The sequence below is a fragment of the Telmatherina bonti genome, assembly GCF_933228915.1.
Source record: "Telmatherina bonti genome assembly, chromosome: 17".
NCBI classification, from domain to species: domain Eukaryota; kingdom Metazoa; phylum Chordata; class Actinopteri; order Atheriniformes; family Telmatherinidae; genus Telmatherina; species Telmatherina bonti.
This window is the reverse complement of record NC_136615.1, coordinates 37452953-37471915: the sequence shown is the minus strand read 5'-3', so window position 1 is coordinate 37471915 and position 18963 is coordinate 37452953. Positions and strand designations below refer to the sequence as shown.

General features: G+C 50.7%; 3 protein-coding genes across 3 annotated transcripts in view; all 3 read right to left on the bottom strand.

Moving 5' to 3' along the window:
- Window positions 1-1186: 1186 nt before the first annotated feature.
- Window positions 1187-4885, bottom strand: LOC306768513 (THAP domain-containing protein 1-like). The gene is made up of 3 exons (XM_079256897.1): window positions 4781-4885; window positions 3149-3341; window positions 1187-1913 (listed from the first exon to the last, which is right to left on the bottom strand). Exons 1-3 carry the CDS (start codon window positions 4849-4851, stop codon window positions 1290-1292), a joined length of 888 nt encoding a protein of 295 aa, XP_079113023.1. The 5' UTR covers window positions 4852-4885; the 3' UTR covers window positions 1187-1289.
- Window positions 4886-5898: 1013 nt separating this feature from the next.
- LOC306768090 (uncharacterized protein) lies at window positions 5899-11101 on the bottom strand. Its single transcript, XM_079256317.1, has 2 exons — window positions 10312-11101; window positions 5899-7666 (listed from the first exon to the last, which is right to left on the bottom strand). The coding sequence occupies exons 1-2, from the start codon at window positions 10816-10818 to the stop codon at window positions 7352-7354; spliced, it is 822 nt and encodes a 273-aa protein (XP_079112443.1). The 5' UTR covers window positions 10819-11101; the 3' UTR covers window positions 5899-7351.
- A 1242-nt stretch (window positions 11102-12343) lies between these two features.
- wdr91 (WD repeat domain 91) overlaps window positions 12344-18963 on the bottom strand; it is a 54806-nt gene continuing 48186 nt past the window's right edge. The window contains exons 15-18 of the mRNA XM_079256923.1: window positions 15924-16036; window positions 15725-15832; window positions 12739-12828; window positions 12344-12612 (exon numbers count right to left, since the gene is read on the bottom strand). Of these exons, the coding sequence (XP_079113049.1) occupies window positions 12448-12612; window positions 12739-12828; window positions 15725-15832; window positions 15924-16036 (476 nt within the window). The 3' untranslated portion in view covers window positions 12344-12447. The remainder of the gene's footprint in view (window positions 12613-12738; window positions 12829-15724; window positions 15833-15923; window positions 16037-18963) is intronic.

Here is an 18963-nt window from a genome sequence, read left to right as displayed (position 1 = left end):
TCTGGATTATGTGGATCTACGAGTAAAGCGGGACTTTGTTCTGCATCTGCCACTTGTCAATGCCAGATTGCTGGCAAATAAAACTTTCCAGCTGAAAGACTTTTTCGAATCCCTGAAGCTGGACTTCTCTTTTATAATATCTCAGACATTTGTACAGGCTCGGAGAGAGATGATGGAAAAAGGATAGACTCCAGGTCTCTTTGGGGTTACTGAAGGATTGCCTCTTTATCAGTCCTCTATGAAATCTGCTAAAACTCAATACTTTTCTAACCTGGTGGTAAGTAATCGCCACAATCCTCGGTTCTTTTTAGCACTTTGAATCGTCTAATCAATTGTCCTTCATCATCTTGTGTAGTACCCTCACTTTCATTATGTGATAAATTCCTTAGCTTTTTTACAAGCAAGATTGCAGCTATTAAACCCACTGGTTTAGATCCTGCTGTCGTGTCATAGTGTTATGGAGCACTTCGATTCGGTGACAATTTCTGATCTATCTGACGTGGTTTTTCACATAAAACTCAATACTAATCTCAATAAATGGCATTCACAGTATTGAGATCCTTTTCTTTCTATCGTATTTTCATTCCACCAAACTTTGGCGCGCTGCTCCTCCTACACCGTTTAAGTCACTTAAACCATTTACATCTCAAACCCTTCAGATCCTCCAGGTGTGTGCTATGACTGAATAGTGTTTATAGAGAAGTTCTTATCGCCTCCTTCAAAGTGTCTGAAATGCAAACATCTACAAAGGACTTTAACCCCCTGCTGGAGGTGGTGTTGTAAACCTCACTCTGGGGGTCCTACACCAAGAACTGTTATGATGATTTTCCCAGAGGGGGGCTGGGGGAAGAAGGGTTTTTAAGGGTGTATATCTGTTGGCTCATCTTGTCCACTGACGGGGGTCACCTGGTCTGCTGGCTTGTGGGGCTTGTGTGAACTTGCAGCAGTAAAACTGTGGTATCTTCTCTCTGATCTGAGTGTCTGTCGATCATCGGGAGATTTCTCTCCAACAGGACAGGACCAAACCTGCTCCTTCGTAAACACCAACTGGGATTTGTTCCATCAAGAAAAATACTCACTGAAAAAACAGAATATTCTGTTTTTTAATCCACAGTTGCAGTTCATGTAAACACTGTAAAAAAAATAAATGTTTTGTTAATCTGATCATCAGTGTCACGCTGGTGCGTTCAGCTCCAGCCGCGTTGCAGCATAACGCAGCTAGCTTTAGCCGGCAACTGGGTCTTTAATCCCCCACTAAACCCTCATCATTGTCATCGTCTCTCCCCTCCTCATCCCTCCATGCCTTTCAGTGTGTGGTAGATGTGTTTGGGTAGAATCACATATCCATCTCCCAACGCCAGCAGGGCCTCGCGGCTGGCTGCGGCAGCCTCGCGGCTGGCTCTAGGGGCCTCGCGGCTGGCTGCGGCAGCCTCGCGGCTGGCTCTAGGGGCCTCGTGGCCGGCTGCGGCAGCCTCGCGGCTGGCTCTAGGGGCCTCGCGGCTGGCTCTAGGGGCCTCGCGGCCGGCTGCGGCAGCCTCGCGGCTGGCTCTAGGGGCCGCGCGGCTGGCTCTAGGGGCCGCGCGGCTGGCTCCACTGCTCCTGTGGCCGGCTGCGGTGGCCTTGCATGCTGACTTCAGCCTCTTCAGCTGCCTCTCCTGCCGTCGACACTTCTGCTGTGTGGTCTTCAGCTTCTTCCGGAGAAGCTCCACCTGCTGCTCCAGCTGCTCGATGCGCTTCTTCTGCTGTGCAGAGTCCTCGACTGTGTAGTTGTGGTCGCAGGAGACCACTGCAGGCATCGTGCTGATGCAGGAGGCAGTCGCGCTCCTGTCAGGCTCCTCTTCCACTAAAAGGTCGGCGGTTAGGGGGAGAGGGAAGTCCATCTCTGAGGAAAATGGATCCTCCAGGGACTCTGACTGTGAGACAGAGAACATAAACATGAACTGAAGTTGCAGATTAAATCTGGTTCTCTGAGTGAAATCAGCTTCATTTCTCCTGAACATGTCCGACAGCAGAGCTGAACCTTTGCACCGTACGTCAGCTCCGACATCGATGCATGTTGTCTGGGTTGTGCAGAAAACTCAGGTTTGGAGGAAAATGTGGAAATTTTATGTTCTGACTTAGATTTTCATACATTTCATAAGTGGGCTTTCTGAAAAGGTCATGATGAACTTAAGCTTTAGTTACACAGAGTCTGCCATTTACAGACAGAGCAATGTGTGGAGGGCCCGGGATGTCTGCATTCAGTCATCTGAGATCTGATTTACTAGAAAACTTTTTACAGCTAAGGAGTCCAGCACCGTGGGGCCATTAGGGAGATTATAACTTAGGGGTCAGTCTGACCGAACCTTTTAAGCAACTAGACATTTCTTGTTTCGAATAACAGATTCAGGGCAGACAGCTGACGCCTTGATGCAAGGGTAGAAGGATGGTTCGTTACGGTGTGTTCAGACCAAACGCGTCCAGAGCAGCAGGTTTCCATGTAAAGTCAATGTGGAGGCGTGTCAAGGAGGCGTCAAGCTTTCTCGCGGCACGTTTTCAGCGATTTCCGCTCACTCTTGTCTCGTTGCATTAACAGTGACCATCACGGCCCTACGACGGCGGTCTCTAGCTTTGTTAAATAAAGCCACGCCGCTCTCTCTACTGCACCGCCATCATTCAAACTGACAGGAAGGAAAGCTCCGCCTTTCCCTCCTCTTTTCCGCCGCGTTTGCCGCTTGCTCCTGACAACGCGGCGGCAGCACTTTGGGCGTTGGACACAAAGGTCACAGTTCAGTGCCCAGCGGCGAGTGCTTCAATTCGCATTTGGTGTGAACACACTGTTAGAGTCCGAACCGTGGGACCTCTGGACCGTCTCTCCGAACTGCAATTTGCATTATTCTGTTCTTTCTTAGTTTCTGGTCAATAAACTTTGTAATCTTTCCAGTCCAGAACTCCTCGTCATCGAGACTCCTTCCCACAACATGATCTAAAAATGATGTGATATGTAGAGAAACATGTCGGAGCAAGCAACAGCTTTCCTGATCAGCAGGTTTTCAGGAGAGTGATAAATGTGGACGATGCGGTCAGGTCCTGCCAGCCAGCCAATCACACGACAGCATGCAGACAAAGAGGACTTGCTGAAGTTCAAACTGAGGAACTTTAACCTCACCTTGCTGCTGAGGTTAAAGCTGAAGAGCGACGGAACGGCGTTCTCCTTCAGAACCCGGTTGTTGCACTCTCTCTTGAAGCAGTCTTTGGTGAAGTGCTGGGAGCAGATGTTGCTGTACTTGGTTGGTCGGAAGTTGTTCCTCCTCATGGCAGCGACCCATTTCCCACAAACATCTGGACGCGCCAGCGGGAACCTGCGGCGAGACGTCGTCAGCGTGACAACGCACCACCAAGTCAGAGACACCAGGACACGTCTCTGCTCTCCTTCCTCCAGTAGGAGACAGACCTGAACCGGCTCTGAGACACCTCCTCCCTGCTCCTCCTCTCCTCCACCCTGCTCCTCTTCTCCTCCTCCCTGCTCCTCCTCTCCTCCACCCTGCTCCTCCTCTCCTCCTCCCTGCTCCTCCTCTCCTCCACCCTGCTCCTCTTCTCCTCCTCCCTGCTCCTCCTCTCCTCCACCCTGCTCCTCTTCTCCTCCTCCCTGCTCCTCCTCTCCTCCACCCTGCTCCTCCTCTCCTGTCCTCTTCTCCTCCTCCCTGCTCCTTGTCTCCTCCACTCTGCTCCTCCTCTCCTCCACTCTGCTCCTCCTCTCCTCCTCCCTGCTCCTCCTCTCCTCCACCTCTAGTCTCCAAAATCCCGTCTAACTGGTTAAACTGGCCGACTGTCTTTAGAACTCTTTATTTTATCCTGATGATGTTTCACACACCTGGATCCACACACACACACACACACACACACACACCTGGATCCACCCACACACACACACACACACACCTGGATCCACACACACACACACACACACACACACACACCTGGATCCACACACACACACACACACACACACACACACCTGGATCCACACACACACACACACACACACACACACACACACCTGGATCCACACACACACACACACACACCTGGATCCACACACACACACACACCTGGATCCACCCACACACACACACACACACACACCTGGATCCACACACACACACACACACACACACACACACCTGGATCCACACACACACACACACACACACACACACACCTGGATCCACACACACACACACACACACACACACACACACACCTGGATCCACACACACACACACACACACACACACCTGGATCCACACACACACACACACACACACACACACACCTGGATCCACCCACACACACACACACACACACACCTGGATCCACACACACACACACACACACACACACACACCTGGATCCACACACACACACACACACACACACACCTGGATCCACACACACACACACACACACACACCTGGATCCACACACACACACACACACACACACACACACACACACCTGGATCCACACACACACACACACACACACACCTGGGAACGAGGAGTTTAGCAGCTGTTTTACAGACACTTTCATTTCCTGAGCAGCTCGTCCTGCAAACACGTTTTCCTTCCAGATGAGTCTCCATTTAAACTTTCCCAACATTCCAGGTTTCCTGTCAGGATGTTGGTCAGAAGTAAAGAGCCAAACAGGGATTTCCTGACTTTTTAGTTCAATCTAAAAACGCTCCTCATCAGAGCTAACAGCTAATACTAACTAGCTTATGGAAACACTTTTAACTCACTTGTGAAAAGAAATATGTCTGTCTTTATGGTAGCGGTTCTTACAGCCATACGCTGAGCACGTCTGGACCATGTCTGCAGGCTGGAAACCAGCTCCTGACCCCGGCTCCTCCGCTGGAGACCCGCCGCCGCCGCCGCACAGGCTTCACTGCCACTAACAATGATGGCGGACGGTGAAGATGGAGTCACCTGACCAGCGATCTCAGATATGATTGGCTGACGCCTCTTCGAGCCATCAGTCCGAAACAATGTCCGCCAGGAACAGCGTGCAAGACACAGTTCCCTCAGTGATCATTTACCCCAAATCATGATTAACGAGGCGGAGAACGAAACGCCTACTAAATTATAGGGACGCTGCAAGTGTGCGCGTGCGTGCCTTTCTCCGAAAATGCGTGTTTCACTGACGTAGAGAAGTAAAGTAACTAATGTTGCATAAAGAAGCCAACACCTGGTGGCGTCGTTTAAACATTACCAGTTGTGTTGAAGCTCCGTAGTTTGTTTCCTCAGAATGATGCAGATGGATGGATGGATGGACAGACTGGCAGAAGGATGGATGGATGGACAGATGGAAGGACAAACAGAGACAGACAGATGGATAGATGGAGAGACTCATGGATGTACAGATGGAAGGATGGAGATATAGACGAATGGACCAATGGACAGATAGGCAGAGATAAATGGATGGATGGATGGACAGACACATTGATGTATGGATGGATGGACAAATAGATAGATGGACAGAAGGACAGACAAATGGATGGATGGACAGATAGGCAGAAAGATAGACGGATGGACAGAATGACAGATAGGCAGAGATAAATGGATGGATGGACAAATGGATAAATGGACGGAAGGACAGACAAATGGATGGGTGGACAGAAAGGTGGATGGATGAAAAGAGACAGATGGATGGAGAGACAAATGGACAGATAGATGAATGGATGGAGAGACAGACAGAAAGAGAACATTTTAAAAGAGGATGAATTCAGATATCTGTGTGTGTGTGTGTGTGTGTGTGTCATGAATAAAGGAGGTGGTTTCCAGACACAAACATGGTCTAAAGACTTTTATATGGCAACAGAAGAACAGCGCTGATCTGCATTATGTCCATACAGCACGCGGGGGGCGGGGCCTCTCAGCGCCACGCCTACTACCAGTTATCATGTCGTTTCACGTCCCAGTAAGGAAAGAAGAAACATTTAGGAGTCTCAACTGATACGGGACATGATTTGTCCCATTTATAAAGCTGCTCTAGAACGCAACACTGACTTGTTCCATCTCCCGTACGCAGCAGCGCTCCTTCAGCGCTCCAGATGTTCCTCCAGAAACTCCTCCAGATGTTCCTCCAGAAACTCCTCCAGATGTTCCTCCAGAAACTCCCCCAGAAACTCCTCCAGATGTTCCTCCAGAAACTCCTCCAGATGTTCCTCCAGAAACTCCTCCAGATGTTCCTCCAGAAGCTCCTCCAGATGTTCCTCCAGATGTTCCCCCAGAAACTCCTCCAGATGTTCCTCCAGAAACTCCTCCAGATGTTCCTCCAGAAACTCCTCCAGAAGCTCCTCCAGAAGCTCCTCCAGAAACTCCTCCAGATGTTCCTCCAGATGTTCCTCCAGATGTTCCTCCAGATGTTCCTCCAGAAACTCCTCCAGAAGCTCCTCCAGAAGCTCCTCCAGATGTTCCTCCAGAAACTCCTCCAGAAGCTCCTCCAGATGTTCCTCCAGAAGCTCCTCCAGAAGCTCCTCCAGATGTTCCAGCTGCTACCAGATGCTCTGCTTTTCCATCATCCCGCATTTTCCTCTGCTGACGAGATTCTACTGATGCCGCACACACACAGTCCATACCCACACACACACACACACACACACACACACACACACAGTCCATACCCACAAACACACACACACACACACACACACGGTCCATACCCACACACACACACACACACACACACACACACACACACACACACACACACACACACACACACACACACAGTCCATACCCAGAACCCCCTGCTGGACGTTTTCTGCGGGACAAACTAACGCTGCCTCGGGCGGTTCACGCCGCGTCCAGGACTGGAAGTTCCCGGTGAACCGGACGACCCGCTTCACGCCATCAGCGGCGCTTCAGGGACGCAGCGTACACGAGACACGGAGCAGGTCGTGTCTCCGCTGGACGGAGACAAAAGACACTTTAATCTCTTTAAAAGACAGAAAAAGTTACAGAAAAGCAACAAACGGAGTCTGGAAAGCCGGCAGAAGGTTCTGGTTCTGGTTCGGTCAGAGTCCAACAGTGCCAAGCGGGCTGCAGGTCCGTACAAACACAGAACCAGGATCCAGGTTCGATCCCGGGAGCACCGCCTGCATCCAGCTGGAGATGTCCCACCAGACACAGATCCTGGACCCCAGGTCCGGGACTCCCCGGGACCCTGTCCAGTACGGCGCCGGGCCGGTCCACGCCGCACCCGTCTGGCGCTCGTTTCCATAGCAACTACCAGGACGTTCGGACGTTTCCACTTTATAATCAAAAAGAGAAGAACGGAGTTCAGGTGGTTTCAGGTTGGTGTCAGACATCTAGTGCTCCTCTGCACCTCCTCCTGCTCTGTCCTCCTCCTCTGCACCTCCTCCTGCTCCGTCCTCCTCCTCTGCACCTCCTCCTGCTCCGTCCTCCTCCTCTGGACCTCCTCCTGCTCCGTCCTCCTCCTCTGCACCTCCTCCTGCTCCGTCCTCCTCCTCTGCACCTCCTCCTGCTCCGTCCTCCTCCTCTGCACCTCCTCCTGCTCCGTCCTCCTCCTCTGGACCTCCTCCGTCCTGATCCTCCTCCTCACCATGTCCAGTCGCTCCAGCCTCCTCCTCAGCTCCTTTGGACTCCTCCTCATCGGCAGCACCCTGAAACGACAGATTCACATGAGCTGGTAGCATCCAGAGGTGTGTGTGTGTGTGTGTGTGTGTGTGTGTGTGTGTGTGTGTGTGTGCTGGAGCACACACCTGAAAGGTGTTTACTTGCTTGTTGAGGTGAGCCAGTAAGAGTCTCTCCAGGACTTTCATGATGTGAGATGTCAGGGCAACTGGTCTGTAGTCACTTGGTTCAGCTGGTTGTGTTTTTTTAGGCACTGGAACAAGGCAGGAGGTTTTCCACAGCACTGGGACTCTATTTAGTCTCAGACTGGTGTTGAAAAGGTGCTGGAGAATCGGACATAGTTGTTCTGAGCAGGTCTTGAGATCTCTGGGACTGACACTATCTGGACCTGCAGCCTTGTTCTGGTTCAGTTTCTCAAGTTGCTTCATAACCTGATTGCAGGAGACAAACAAGGTGGAGGTCTCAGGATGTCCTGATGTGGAGGGAGATGAAGCTGTGTTCTGGTCCATGACTGAGCTGCAGGGTGACAGATTGGAGGCGTGACAGGAAAGCAGTGGGCTTATGGAGGGTGTGTGGTCTGTTGGGCTGGAGGTAGGGGGTGAACTGAACCTGTTGAAGAATATGTTCAGCTCATTAGCTCTGTCCAGACCTCCATCAGGCTGGTCCCCCTTTAACTTGAAGCCGGTGATCTTCTTCATTCCAGACCACACATCCCTCAGGTTATTCTGCTGGAGCTGACTTTCTAACTTCTTCCTGTAGTCCTCCTTGCACTTCTTAGTTTGTGTTTTAAGTTGTTTTTGTGTTGCCCTCAATAACTCCCTGTCTCCATCCCTGAAGGCTTTCTTTTTGATGTTCAGCAGCTTTTTCAGGTCACTGGTGATCCAGGGTTTGTTATTGGGGAAGCACCTCACTGTTCTTGTTGGGACAATGCTGTCCACACAGAAGTTTATGTTAGGGCCCGACCAATATGGATTTTTTGATACAGATACTGCTATAAAGACTTTAGAGCCTCACTCTTATGACTTTCCTGCCTCATGACTACAGGTGTTTTGGGGGCACCTCTATAACATGTAGTCATTTTTAAAGACACTGTTGGAAAAAATAGCCGTCAGATTGTGGCTATTTTTAAGGATGATGACAATAGTCGCTATTTAACTTCAGCATAGTCTGTCCTGTCTGTCTATCCGTCACAAAACACCAATATCTTTCTGATTGTATATAATATTAATCATGCTTGGGCCTGAAAATGTTGCATGGTGTGATGTACTGCACTACTATTGCAGTACAGTAGAACCCAGCGTGTGGATGGATGTATTAACACAGCAGGTTGCTACATGTTTTTTTATGATGGCAAAGAGCCATTTAATGAAGACTAGACTTATTTTAAGTGAGAGAAAGAAACACAATAACTTTATGTAACTAAAAACACACCAGTTATGATGCTTTTATGCACTTAGACAGCTATGCTTCACATTTTATTTGTGCATGCTTAACTTTTTAGCAATGTAAGAATTATTGTAACTTTAAACACAGCGCAGCCACAAGGCACGCAATGACCAGTCTGTAGAGAATGTAAGAAGGAAAACATAACTGTGTCTGTTTAACATTTCAACTTACCAGTGACTAAATATAAAATGCTGGTGAGCAGACTTGACTTTACTTGGCTCAGCTGCGATCTGTTTCACCGTCCGGTTTGCTCTGTCTTGGTTTCCACGGTAGGAGCCATGACCAAGGATGACCCCGCCCCCGCTGCTTATCCAGCAGATGGCGCCCATGTGTAGCCCAATTAAATTTTTAACTGGGCAGTCTCATTAATGGAGATGCAGAAACAAATATATGACCAAAATAAATCGATAAAAAATTGGCAATTTTTTTACGGATAGCCAATATCACCGTGGACCCCCATATCAGTCGATAATATTGGCCGGCTGATATATCAGTCGGGCCCTAGTTTATGTAATCTGTCACACACTCAGTCATGGCATTGATGTCGTCTTCATGAGGTTCACAGAGGACGTTCCAGTCTGTAGCCTCAAAGCCTCCTCTAAGAGCATCTTCAGCTTCAGCAGACCAGATATTGATAGTCTTTGTGATGACTGGTTGCTGCTGAAGGGATGTGTTCATGCAGCCATGTCTCGGTGAAGCACATAATACTGCACTCTCTGTATTTTTTCTTAGACCTTGTTAGCATCTCCAGCTCGTCCGTTTTGTTAGCTAGCGATCTCACATTACCCATGATGACGGTCGGGAGAAATGGTTTAAATCTCCATCGCTTTCTCCTTTGTCTCACTCCCGCTCTGCATCCTCTTCTCTTTCTTTTCAACTCCATCAGGATTTGATGTGTTGTTTCGCTGATAATCCTGATAATCCTGAGAGTTAAATCAGATCCTGATTGTAAACAAGTCTTTCGTTGCCATGGAGACTCATCATAAGAAGTCTTCAAAGAGCCAAAAATATGCGGAAAAAATCCTCCTTGCAGCACACCCTCCGAACCGGCATGAAATCCTCAGAAAAAAGACCTAATCTGAGGTAATATATATGTGAGAAGAGTTTGTACTTCATCAAGATAGCAAGTCAGAGCTACTACAATCTGCTGCCAACAGACGGCGCAACCTAGAACGGAAAAATGTGTGTGCGTGTATGTATGTATCTGTGTGTGTGTTCGTGTGTGTACCTGCTCCACGCGGCTCCTCCTCCGGCTCGGCACGCGGGCCTTCATCCTGCGGGACAGCGCGAGCAGCTTGTTGTGTCTCTGCCTCCTCCTGGCCTTCTCCGCCTCCTCCCTCCGCTTCTCCTCCGCGTGGTCCGAGTCCGAGTCGTCCTGCCGCTGCAGCCTGCTCCTCTTCCTGGGCTGCACCATCCTCTTCGGTTGACCCGTGTCCTCCTCCTCCTCGTCACGGCTGGATGAAGAGGAGCTGTCCTCCCCCCCCAGGAAGGAGCGCTTCCTGCGGGTCACGGAGCGGCTGTCGTCGCTGGACGTTGCTCCAGAGCCGCTGTCCTCCTCCGGAGAGCTGTGGAAGTCGGACTGGGAGCCGGAGGAGGAGGAGGAAGAGGAGGAGAAGGAGCCTTCGTCGCTGTCGTCCAGGACGGAGGCGGGAAGGCCGACCTGCCGCCGCTTCGATGCGGCCGCCTTGGTCCTCCGCATGGAGGCGAACATCTTGCGCTTGTACAGACTCTCCATGTCTGCGGGGAGCCGGGCATCAACCAGCCGGGAAGACAGGCAGAAAACAGCCAGGAACCAGCCGGGAAGAAAAACAGGCAGGAACAGGGGCGAATCACGCCCAGGAGATGGTTCGGTTCGGATGTTCACCTGAACAGTCCCGGTGGAAACATCCCGCCGGACCAGACAGATGGACCAGAACCCAGCGGAACCAGCAGTACCCAGTAGAACCTGCAGAACCCAATAGAACCTAGAGAACCCTGCAGAACCCAGCTCTCTGTTTGTTGTGGCACCGCTTCTTCTTCACCTACCGAGCTTCCGGCGCATGCGCCCCCAGCGCCCCTGCGGGGCAGGGAGAGGTACTGCACCCGCAGCTCATCCACACTGAAACTGAATTCAGACAAAACTCCAGAAAATGTCAATAAAAACAGTTTCATCAAGTCCTGTTTTTTCCCAGTGGAAGATAAACTGCACATCAGAGGATGAAACAGAAATGTCATCATCTGATTGAAATCTGATGCAGCAACACATCTGGAAACAGCTGGAACAGCAGCATCAGAGGCTGGAAAAGTTACTGGTGCAAATCAGAAACAACTGCAGGACAATTTGTCAATTCATTATGTTTTTAACATGACTGGACATGAAAGGAGCATGTCAGAGTTTCAGGTGGGAAGTCGGACAGAGCTCTACCAATCAGAGACGTTCTGGATCGAAACATCAAGATCTACAGCGTAAAAGCAGACATAGCTCTCTACTGGAAACCAGTGCATGGTGTTGGAAACAAGTGGAATAGTTTGTGGACAGCATGGACGGCGTGTCCTGCAGACTAAAGAGGAGAGGGAGCATCCAGCTTGTTATCAGCCTGCATCTGATGGGATGGGGTTGCATTAGTGCCGATGGCGTGGGCAGCTTCCACATCTGGGAAGCTCCATCAATGCTGAAACATCTGCTCCCATCCAGACCCGCCCCCCCCCACGGTGACGGCCAGGGTGGTCGTGGGTGGGGGTAGCCCTTTGTGTAGATGCACCCTGAGGATATCGTTTCCTTATCTGGTGCACATGTGCCTGGCCATTCGTCCTCTTAACTGTTATAGGGGCGAATAGGGCACGGGAGAGGGGGGCTGTGGGTGGGTGTAAGGCGACTGTGGATGTGTGTTTTATGTATTTGATGTAAATTGTTTTATTATGTGAAGCACTTTGTATTGTTTTTTTTAAGCAGGAAAAGTGCTGTAGAAATAGTTTGATTTGACAACGTCTTGCAAATTCCACTTGAACCACATCCTGATGGTGGAACAGATCATCAGATAAGATGTTCATGTTCCACTGAATCACGGTGGGATTCCACTTCAAGCTCTGCTGTGTTATAAATCACCGCGTCACTGAAAATGTTTCAGCGGAATCCGGCCAGTGAAGACGTTGGAAGCAAACGTTGGCCTGAAAGCGGTTTGGAAAGTCGGAATGTGGAGCAGCTGCTGGGAAAAGGAAATAAACTTTGAGCACGGAGGATCCGTCATGGCATCCTTCAGTCAGACACCAGCCCTGCAGGAAACTTTCATTCAGATTTTAATCAGATTTGATTTCAACATCAAACGGTTTTGCTTTTCCTAAAACAGATGCAGGACTGTTCTCGTGACCTCTGACCCCTCCTCAGTCAGGACTTCTGTGCCAGGAGTGTGCTCAGTTTGATCTTCCCGTCCATGGAGGCAGTCAGACAGGTGCCACAGTCCACAGCCGAGCACCAGTCAACGGTCACCACCGGGGCTTTGTGCCCGCCCAGCGACAGCACTCTGTCCAGCGCGGGATCCCCACCGCTCAGCTGGGAGAAAGCACAGAAGCACGTCAACGTAACGCATGGGAAATGTTTGCAGCAAAGATCACCATGCAACATGTGGGACAAAGGAGGCAGACGGCAGGATGAGGGTGAAGATGAAGGTTTACATACTCTATATATGAGTCCTCCAGAGCTGGAACAGGTGAGGACGTGCTGTCCTTCTGAGTCGAAGGCGAAAAGCCGACCTCTGGGAACCTGGACCTGAACAAGACGTGCACAACTCTGCTCATCTGTCCACTCACTTCATCATATTTTACATTGTTGTTTTTAAAAATAAAATAATTGATTTTAACTTAAATAGTTTTTTTATTTTTTAAACTATTTCTTAATTTATTTTTAGTTTTATTTTTTTAATTGATAAATTTTTATTTCATAAGTAATTTTAAAATCTAAATAATGTTTTATTATATGCATATTTTATATTTCATAATTAATTTACTTCCCTTGCTTGGACGCAAACCGGGACCCTGGCGGTCCGATCCCCGGCTGCAGAAGCTGGCTCTAGGGACGTGGAACGTCACCTCTCTGGTGGGGAAGGAGCCTGAGTTTGTGCGCGAGGTTGAGCGGTTCCGACTAGATATAGTTGGACTCACCTCGACGCATGGCTTGGGCTCTGGAACCAGTACCCTCGAGAGGGGCTGGACCTTCTTCCACTCTGGAGTTGCTCATGGTGAGAGGCGCCGAGCAGGTGTGGGCATTCTCATCAGCCCCCAGCTTGGTGCCTGCACGTTGGGGTTTACCCCGGTGGATGAAAGGGTAGTTTCCCTCCGCCTCCGGGTGGGGGGACGGGTCCTGACTGTTGTCTGTGCTTACGCACCGAACAGCAGTTCAGAGTACCCACCCTTTCTGGAGTCCTTGGAGGGAGTGCTGGAGGGTGCTCCTTCTGTGGACACCAACAGTGAGGGATGCCGTCAAGCTGAAGAAGGAGTCCTATCGGGCCTTCTTGGCCTGTGGGACTCTGGAGGCAGCTGATGGGTACTGGCGGGCTAAGCGGCATGCGGCTTCGGCCGTTGCCAAGGCAAAAACTTGGGCATGGGAGGAGTTCGGCGAGGCCATGGAGAAAGACTTCCGGACGGCTTCGAGGAGATTCTGGTCCACCATCCGGCGGCTCAGGAGGGGGAAGCAGTGCTCCATCAACACTGTGTACAGTGGAGGTGGGGAGCTGCTGACCTCAACTCGGGACGTTGTGGGTCGGTGGAAGGAATACTTCGAAGACCTCCTCAATCTTACCAACACGTCTTCCGATGAGGAAGCAGAGCTGGGGGACTCAGGGGTGGACTCTCCTATCTCTGGGGCTGAAGTCACTGAGGTGGTCAAAAAGCTCCTTGGCGGCAAGGCCCCGGGGGTGGATGAGATCCGCCCGGAGTTCCTTAAGGCTCTGGATGCTGTGGGGCTGTTCTGGCTGACACGCCTCTGCAGCATCGCGTGGACATCGGGGACAGTGCCGCTGGACTGGCAGACTGGGGTGGTGGTCCCCCTTTTTAAGAAGGGGGACCGGAGGGTGTGTTCCAATTACAGGGGAATCACACTCCTCAGCCTCCCTGGTAAGGTCTATTCAGGGGTCCTGGAGAGGAGGGTCCGCCGGATAGTCGAATCCCGGATTGAGGAGGAGCAGTGTGGTTTTCGTCCTGGTCGTGGAACAGTGGACCAGCTCTATACCCTCTTTGGGGTCCTGGAGGGGGCATGGGAGTTTGCTCAACCAGTCTACATGTGCTTTGTGGACCTGGAGAAGGCGTTCGACCGTGTCCCCCGGGGGCTCCTGTGGGGGGTACTCCAGGAGTATGGGGTACCGGACCCCTTTGTGCGAGCTGTCCGGTCCCTGTACGACAGGTGTCAGAGCTTGGTCCACATTGCCGGTAGTAAGTCGGATTCGTTTCCGGTGAGGGTTGGACTCCGCCAAGGCTGCCCTTTATCACCGATTCTGTTCATAACTTATATGGACAGAATTTCTAGGTGCAGCCAAGGTGTTGAGGGGATCCGACTTGGTGGCCTCAGGATTGGGTCCCTGCTTTTTGCGGATGACGTGTTCCTGTTGGCTTCATCTGGTCGTGATCTCCAGCTCTCGCTTGAGCGATTCGCGGCCGAGTGTGAAGCGGCTGGGATGAGAATCAGCACCTCCAAATCTGAGACCATGGTCCTCAGCCGGAATAGGGTGGATTGCCCTCTCCGGGTCGGGAGTCAGGTCCTGCCTCAAGTGGAGGAGTTTAAATATCTCGGGGTCTTGTTCACGAGTGAGGGAAGGATGGAGCGTGAGATGGACAGACGGATCGGTGCGGCGTCTGCAGTAATGCGGACTCTGCGCCGGTCTGTCGTGGTGAAAAAGGAGCTGAGCCAGAAGGCGAAGCTCTCGATTTACCAGTCGATCTACGTTCCTACCTTCACCTATGGTCATGAGCTGTGGGTCGTGACCGAAAGAACGAGATCTCGTATACAGGCGGCTGAAATGAGTTTCCTCCGCAGGGTGGCCGGGCTCTCCCTTAGAGATAGGGTGAGGAGCTCGGTCATCCGGGAGGAGATCAGAGTAGAGCCGCTGCTCCTCCGCATCGAGAGGAACCAGTTGAGGTGGCTCGGGCATCTGGTCAGGATGCCTCCTGGACCTCCCTGGTGAGGTGTTCCAGGCACATCCCTCTGGGAGGAGACCCCGGGGAAGACCCAGGACACGCTGGAGGGATTACATCTCTCGGCTGGCCTGGGAACGCCTCGGGATCCCCCCGCAGAGTTGGCAAATGTGGCTGGGGAGAGGGAAGTCTGGGCTTCCCTGCTTAGGCTGCTGCCCCCGCGACCCGACCCCGGATAAGCGGCAGAAGACGAGACGAGACAAATTAATTTACTTTAAAATTTATTTTTCTAAATGAACTTTTATACATTTATTTATTCAAAGTTCATATATTTAAAGTTCTGAAAATATGATTTAAATTTAAATTCATTTTAATGAATTTTTTATTTAATTTACTTTATTCATTTCCTATTTTTAAATATTTTTATTACAAAACATAATTTGCAGAAAAAAATATTTTCTGATTATAAACTATATAAAATGGATTCAGTCTCCTTATCTGTAAGGTGAATCAGCTGTTTCCATGGTGACACAACTCACCTGTTTGTATCCGCTGTACCCCGACAGGACAAACGGCCCCGTGGCGTCCTGAGGTAGAATCTGCTCGGACTGCTTCACGCCGCAGCGGTGGATGTTCCACTGGATGAACTGCATGGAAAACGGCTCTGTCAGACGTTTTTACGCTGCTGCAACCTCGCTGCTGCAACCAGGCTGCTGCAACCAGGCTGCTGTAACCAACCTTTCCGTCCTCGCCGATGCTGAAGACGGTGTTCTCATCATAGCTGAACTCCACGCTGTAGACCTCGCCATCATGGGCTCTCCAGCTCATGGCGCTCTCGTAGCGCTGCATATCTGCAGGAGAACACAGAGAGGACTCAGCACCGATGTGACCACGGTGACAGGGAAGCGGAGGATCATGTGGGGGGGCACGCCGTGCAGGATGTGGACAATGTCTGATGTGGTCTTGGTGATGAGCTGCAGCTACATACTGGGGAGGGTTTTCTGACCAGTAATAGTGATGGGAAGTACATTTTTTCCTAAGATTCCTGTCTTTCAAATTCCAAACACGCCACAAAGTTGTCATCAGGCCAAAATGAAGCACACAAACAGTTCAAACCGATAAAGTGGGGAGATCTTAAGCATTCACTCGTCGTGTGATCCATCTCTCTGTAGACCTGGTCTGCACCCCTTCCTTCTTCCACATCATGGTTTGAGCCTGCTCTGTCCTAACATCAGCCTGGTTGCAGCAGCAGCCTGATTGCTGCTGCAACCAGGCTGCTGCTGCAACCAGGCTGATGTTTGGGCGCTAGCGCCCTGTCTTGGCTCTACCAGATGCAGCTCTACATGATGCAGCTCTACATGATGCAGCTCTACCTGATGCAGCTCTACATGATGCAGCTCTACATGATGGAGCTCTACCAGATGCAGCTCTACATGATGCAGCTCTATCAGATGCAGCTCTACCAGATGCAGCTCTACCTGATGCAGCTCTACCAGATGCAGCTCTACCTGATGCAGCTCTACCAGATGCAGCTCTACCAGATGCAACTCTACCAGATGCAACTCTACCAGATGCAGCTCTACCTGATGCAGCTCTACCAGATGCAGCTCTACCAGATGCAACTCTACCAGATGCAGCTCTACCAGATGCAGCTCTACCAGATGCAGCTCTACCAGATGCAGCTCTATCAGATGCAGCTCTACCTGATGCAGCTCTATCAGATGCAGCTCTACATGATGCAGCTCTACATGATGCAGCTCTACATGATGCAGCTCTACATGATGCAGCTATATCAGATGCAGCTCTACCTGATGCAGCTCTATCAGATGCAGCTCTATCAGATGCAGCTCTACCTGATGCAGCTCTACCTGATGCAGCTCTATCAGATGCAGCTGTACCTCATGCAGCTTTACCTCATGCAGCTCTACCTGATGCAGCTCCACCTGATGCAGCTCTACCTGATGCAGCTCTACCAGATGCAGCTCTATCAGATGCAGCTCTACCAGATGCAGCTCTACCAGATGCAGCTCTACCTGATGCAGCTCTACCTGATGCAGCTCTATCAGATGCAGCTCTACCTGATGCAGCTCTATCAGATGCAGCTCTACCTGATGCAGCTCTATCAGATGCAGCTCTACCTGATGCAGCTCTACATGATGCAGCTCTACCAGATGCAGCTCTACCAGATGCAGCTCTACATGATGCAGCTCTATCAGATGCAGCTCTACCAGATGCAGCTCTACCAGATGCAGCTCTACCAGATGCAGCTCTACCTGATGCAGCTCTACCTGATGCAGCTCTACCTGATGCAGCTCTATCAGATGCAGCTCTACCTGATGCAGCTCTATCTGATGCAGCTCTACCAGATGCAGCTCTACCAGATGCAGCTCCACATGATGGAGCTCTACCTGATGCAGCTCTATCAGATGCAGCTCTACATGATGCAGCTCTACATGATGCAGCTATATCAGATGCAGCTCTACCAGATGCAGCTCTACCTGATGCAGCTCTATCAGATGCAGCTCTACCTGATGCAGCTCTATCAGATGCAGCTCTACCAGATGCAGCTCTACCTGATGCAGCTCTATCAGATGCAGCTCTACCTGATGCAGCTCTACCAGATGCAGCTCTACCTGATGCAGCTCTATCAGATGCAGCTCTACATGATGCAGCTCTACCTGATGCAGCTCTATCAGATGCAGCTCTATCAGATGCAGCTCTATCAGATGCAGCTCTACCTGATGCAGCTCTATCAGATGCAGCTCTACATGATGCAGCTCTACCAGATGCAGCTCTACCTGATGCAGCTCTACATGATGCAGCTCTACATGATGGAGCTCTACCAGATGCAGCTCTACATGATGCAGCTCTATCAGATGCAGCTCTACCAGATGCAGCTCTACCTGATGCAGCTCTACCAGATGCAGCTCTACCTGATGCAGCTCTACCAGATGCAGCTCTACCAGATGCAACTCTACCAGATGCAACTCTACCAGATGCAGCTCTACCTGATGCAGCTCTACCAGATGCAGCTCTACCAGATGCAACTCTACCAGATGCAGCTCTACCAGATGCAGCTCTACCAGATGCAGCTCTATCAGATGCAGCTCTACCTGATGCAGCTCTATCAGATGCAGCTCTACATGATGCAGCTCTACATGATGCAGCTCTACATGATGCAGCTCTACATGATGCAGCTATATCAGATGCAGCTCTACCTGATGCAGCTCTATCAGATGCAGCTCTATCAGATGCAGCTCTACCTGATGCAGCTCTACCTGATGCAGCTCTATCAGATGCAGCTGTACCTCATGCAGCTCTACCTCATGCAGCTCTACCTGATGCAGCTCCACCTGATGCAGCTCTACCTGATGCAGCTCTACCAGATGCAGCTCTATCAGATGCAGCTCTACCAGATGCAGCTCTACCAGATGCAGCTCTACCTGATGCAGCTCTACCTGATGCAGCTCTATCAGATGCAGCTCTACCTGATGCAGCTCTATCAGATGCAGCTCTACCTGATGCAGCTCTATCAGATGCAGCTCTACCTGATGCAGCTCTACATGATGCAGCTCTACCAGATGCAGCTCTACCAGATGCAGCTCTACATGATGCAGCTCTATCAGATGCAGCTCTACCAGATGCAGCTCTACCAGATGCAGCTCTACCAGATGCAGCTCTACCTGATGCAGCTCTACCTGATGCAGCTCTACCTGATGCAGCTCTATCAGATGCAGCTCTACCTGATGCAGCTCTATCTGATGCAGCTCTACCAGAT

Coding starts and splice junctions, on each gene's coding strand:
- LOC306768513 (XM_079256897.1), bottom strand. CDS start 4,851: ATGGTCCAGACGTGCTCAGCGTATGGCTGTAAGAACCGCTACCATAAA. Junction 3,342..4,780: donor AGACATATTTCTTTTCACAA/GTGAGTTAAAAG, acceptor GTCTCGCCGCAG/GTTCCCGCTGGCGCGTCCAG. Junction 1,914..3,148: donor GCTTTAACCTCAGCAGCAAG/GTGAGGTTAAAG, acceptor TCTGTCTCACAG/TCAGAGTCCCTGGAGGATCC.
- LOC306768090 (XM_079256317.1), bottom strand. CDS start 10,818: ATGGAGAGTCTGTACAAGCGCAAGATGTTCGCCTCCATGCGGAGGACC. Junction 7,667..10,311: donor GGAGGAGCCGCGTGGAGCAG/GTACACACACGA, acceptor CTGTCGTTTCAG/GGTGCTGCCGATGAGGAGGA.